We start from the raw sequence: 2,326 nt of genomic DNA, 5'->3' as shown, positions 1-2,326 counted from the left end.
TTATTTGGAAGGAGAGGACTCTGTGTTGTAAAGAGAGCTGAGCGCAGAGCTGGCAGCCTCCCTTTTAGCCTCCTCTGATTTCATCTCTTCCATACACTGGGAGGCCACGTGAGCCAAGATATGCAATTTACTAACTTTTTCTTCTGGATTAAAGAGGATTTGGTGGGAAAGAGGCTTGGGTTGCATGATTTGAACCTCGCTTGTAGAGTTTCTGACATGTTGAGATAGCAGCACCGACTGACCACCCTCTTCCGCCTTGATGGTCGGTATGACGCGCTGCAACAGCAGATCAGAACTGAGCGTGGCTAACGCGGGAAAAGGCTGAGACATGGAATACACCAGAGGGACGGCCGAAACTATTGTGGTGGGCAGAGAAGCTGTAACCAGAACTCTAGACGCTGGAGATGGTGGTGGGCTTGTCTTCTTCGTTCCTTTACGGCCAAAGCCAAGCAAGTTAGGGTTTATCCCTTGAGTCATGAGCATTTCGGGTAAGATCCATCGGCGGGCATTAATGAACCAGTTACAGATCTACAAAAGACAGAAAGAGATAGAAACTGGTTATTTGACATGCACTGCCATCCTCCAGAACATGTAAAATGAGTGAAGGCTTACTTCAGGCTTACTTTTAGTGGTCAAACACTGTATTATGCATGCAAGTGCACAGGCACTAGGGGGCACTCTTTTCGAGTAGAACAAACTCGAAGGTGGTGGGTCCAAGAGGTGGAGTGTTGAGGAACAGACACGTCAAAGAATCGGCCTTATTGCCCCTTTTAAGGTGGACATGCATAATACACAAAGAGCTGAACGTTCTCACCTGTAGCATGGTGAGATTGGTCTCCTTGGCCAGATGTCGTTTCTCCTCCTCGGTTGGGTAGGCGCTTAGACGATGGTTAGACAGCCAGTCCCGCAGGATGTTCACAGACTTTTTAGGGAGGTTTCCACGTCGTTTCCTTTTGCCATTTTTGTCTGGAAAGCTTTTATGGCACTTCAAGTAGAGATGTTCTACAAAGATGGGGGTATAAAATGTTAGAACCTATCATTTCCATGCAATCAGTGACCATTAAATGACCTTAAATGGATTGTTTCATGAAAGAACATGGCCGATCTACGGTATTTAAACTACTCATATCTGTTATTTTTATTGTTTTGTATTGGATTGGATTTGTTAAAGGGGTGGACCTCAAAACACAATGTGCTAACGGCAAAGGTAACTTGGAAGTGATGCTTCAACTATTGCCAGAGGTATGGAATAATTCATACAAAACCAATATATATATTATATATATATATATATATATATATATATATATATATATACACACACACACACAGCTGAAAAATCAGAAAAATCGGATGTTTTGATGAGTTTTGGAGAAAAAAAAAATCTATTCCTAGGGACGCACCCAATAAACAGCAATAGAGCCTGGTCCATGGAATCAGTTGCATTGATACCGGTGAATAAACTGGAACCGTTGGGTTATATTTCACCTGGGACACTCGGCCAAGGAACATGTTTCGAGCAGGTAGAGAAATGAGATGTATTTCTGATCAATGCACACACTTTTCAACATTGTCCACGTGTGGACGATTCCCTACTTCCATTAGTGGTGTCAAATGCTATCACACTCTGTCATCTTCTGCAAATGGTACCAACTATAACTAGTAGGCCTCCTAATTCTTGTATGTAATATGTCAACAAGGCCAGCAGGAGTCTATGCCATAAGACAGTAGATCAGGGCAACATAAATTAAGTAGGGGGCAATGACCTCAAAGCAGCACCTGTAGCCTTCATCTTGCGTTTACCTTGCCAAGGTGATTACCTCTAGAACGCCATTTTATGAAGTCATATTCTGCACACAAAGAACTAGAAACTGTAGTGTAAATTCACCAAGTGATACAAAACAGCTTCTACCCAACCAGCCTTTTAGGCTGAGGCCTATCATGGAGCCCAATTGCTCAAGAGGGCCATCTGCTCCCACGCCAACCACACTAAGCCTAGTTGGCCTTGACTAGAATATATTGGAGTTTCCATCATCCTATATCTTGAAACCATGGTTATTTAGGGTTCATCTAGAAGACAGTGTCAGTTTGCTTCACAACCATGGATGGTTCATCAGCTATCAAAGCAACAGTGGTACCTAGGGGTGATTTCCAACAACATTCAACCAAAAACTTCGCAACTCTAGAATGTACCTTATGGAATGTCAGTGGTGACATAACCAAAATGAATATGGCCCCATAGCGGGGTTATGTATGTTCTCAGACCAAGCCAACATATTTTGAACATATAAGATCCCAGATCTTCATTGTAAGCTAGACTCGGCTA

General features: G+C 43.0%; 1 protein-coding gene across 1 annotated transcript; it reads right to left on the bottom strand.

The window, feature by feature from the left end:
- On the bottom strand, positions 1 to 1,792 carry LOC128470984 (homeobox protein TGIF2-like). The gene is made up of 3 exons (XM_053452828.1): positions 1,780 to 1,792; positions 815 to 1,002; positions 1 to 528 (listed from the first exon to the last, which is right to left on the bottom strand). Exons 1-3 carry the CDS (start codon positions 1,790 to 1,792, stop codon positions 1 to 3), a joined length of 729 nt encoding a protein of 242 aa, XP_053308803.1.
- Positions 1,793 to 2,326: the final 534 nt, after the last annotated feature.

The sequence above is a fragment of the Spea bombifrons genome, chromosome 13 (assembly GCF_027358695.1).
Source record: "Spea bombifrons isolate aSpeBom1 chromosome 13, aSpeBom1.2.pri, whole genome shotgun sequence".
NCBI lineage: Eukaryota > Metazoa > Chordata > Amphibia > Anura > Pelobatidae > Spea > Spea bombifrons.
The sequence above is the reverse complement of the archived record's forward strand: the minus strand, read 5'-3'. Positions and strand labels throughout refer to the sequence as shown.

Excerpts from the sequence above, each read along its gene's own strand:
- LOC128470984 (XM_053452828.1), bottom strand. Across the intron at positions 529-814 it reads CCAATCTCACCATGCTACAG|ATCTGTAACTGGTTCATTAA; the intron begins GTGAGAACGTTC and ends TGTCTTTTGTAG.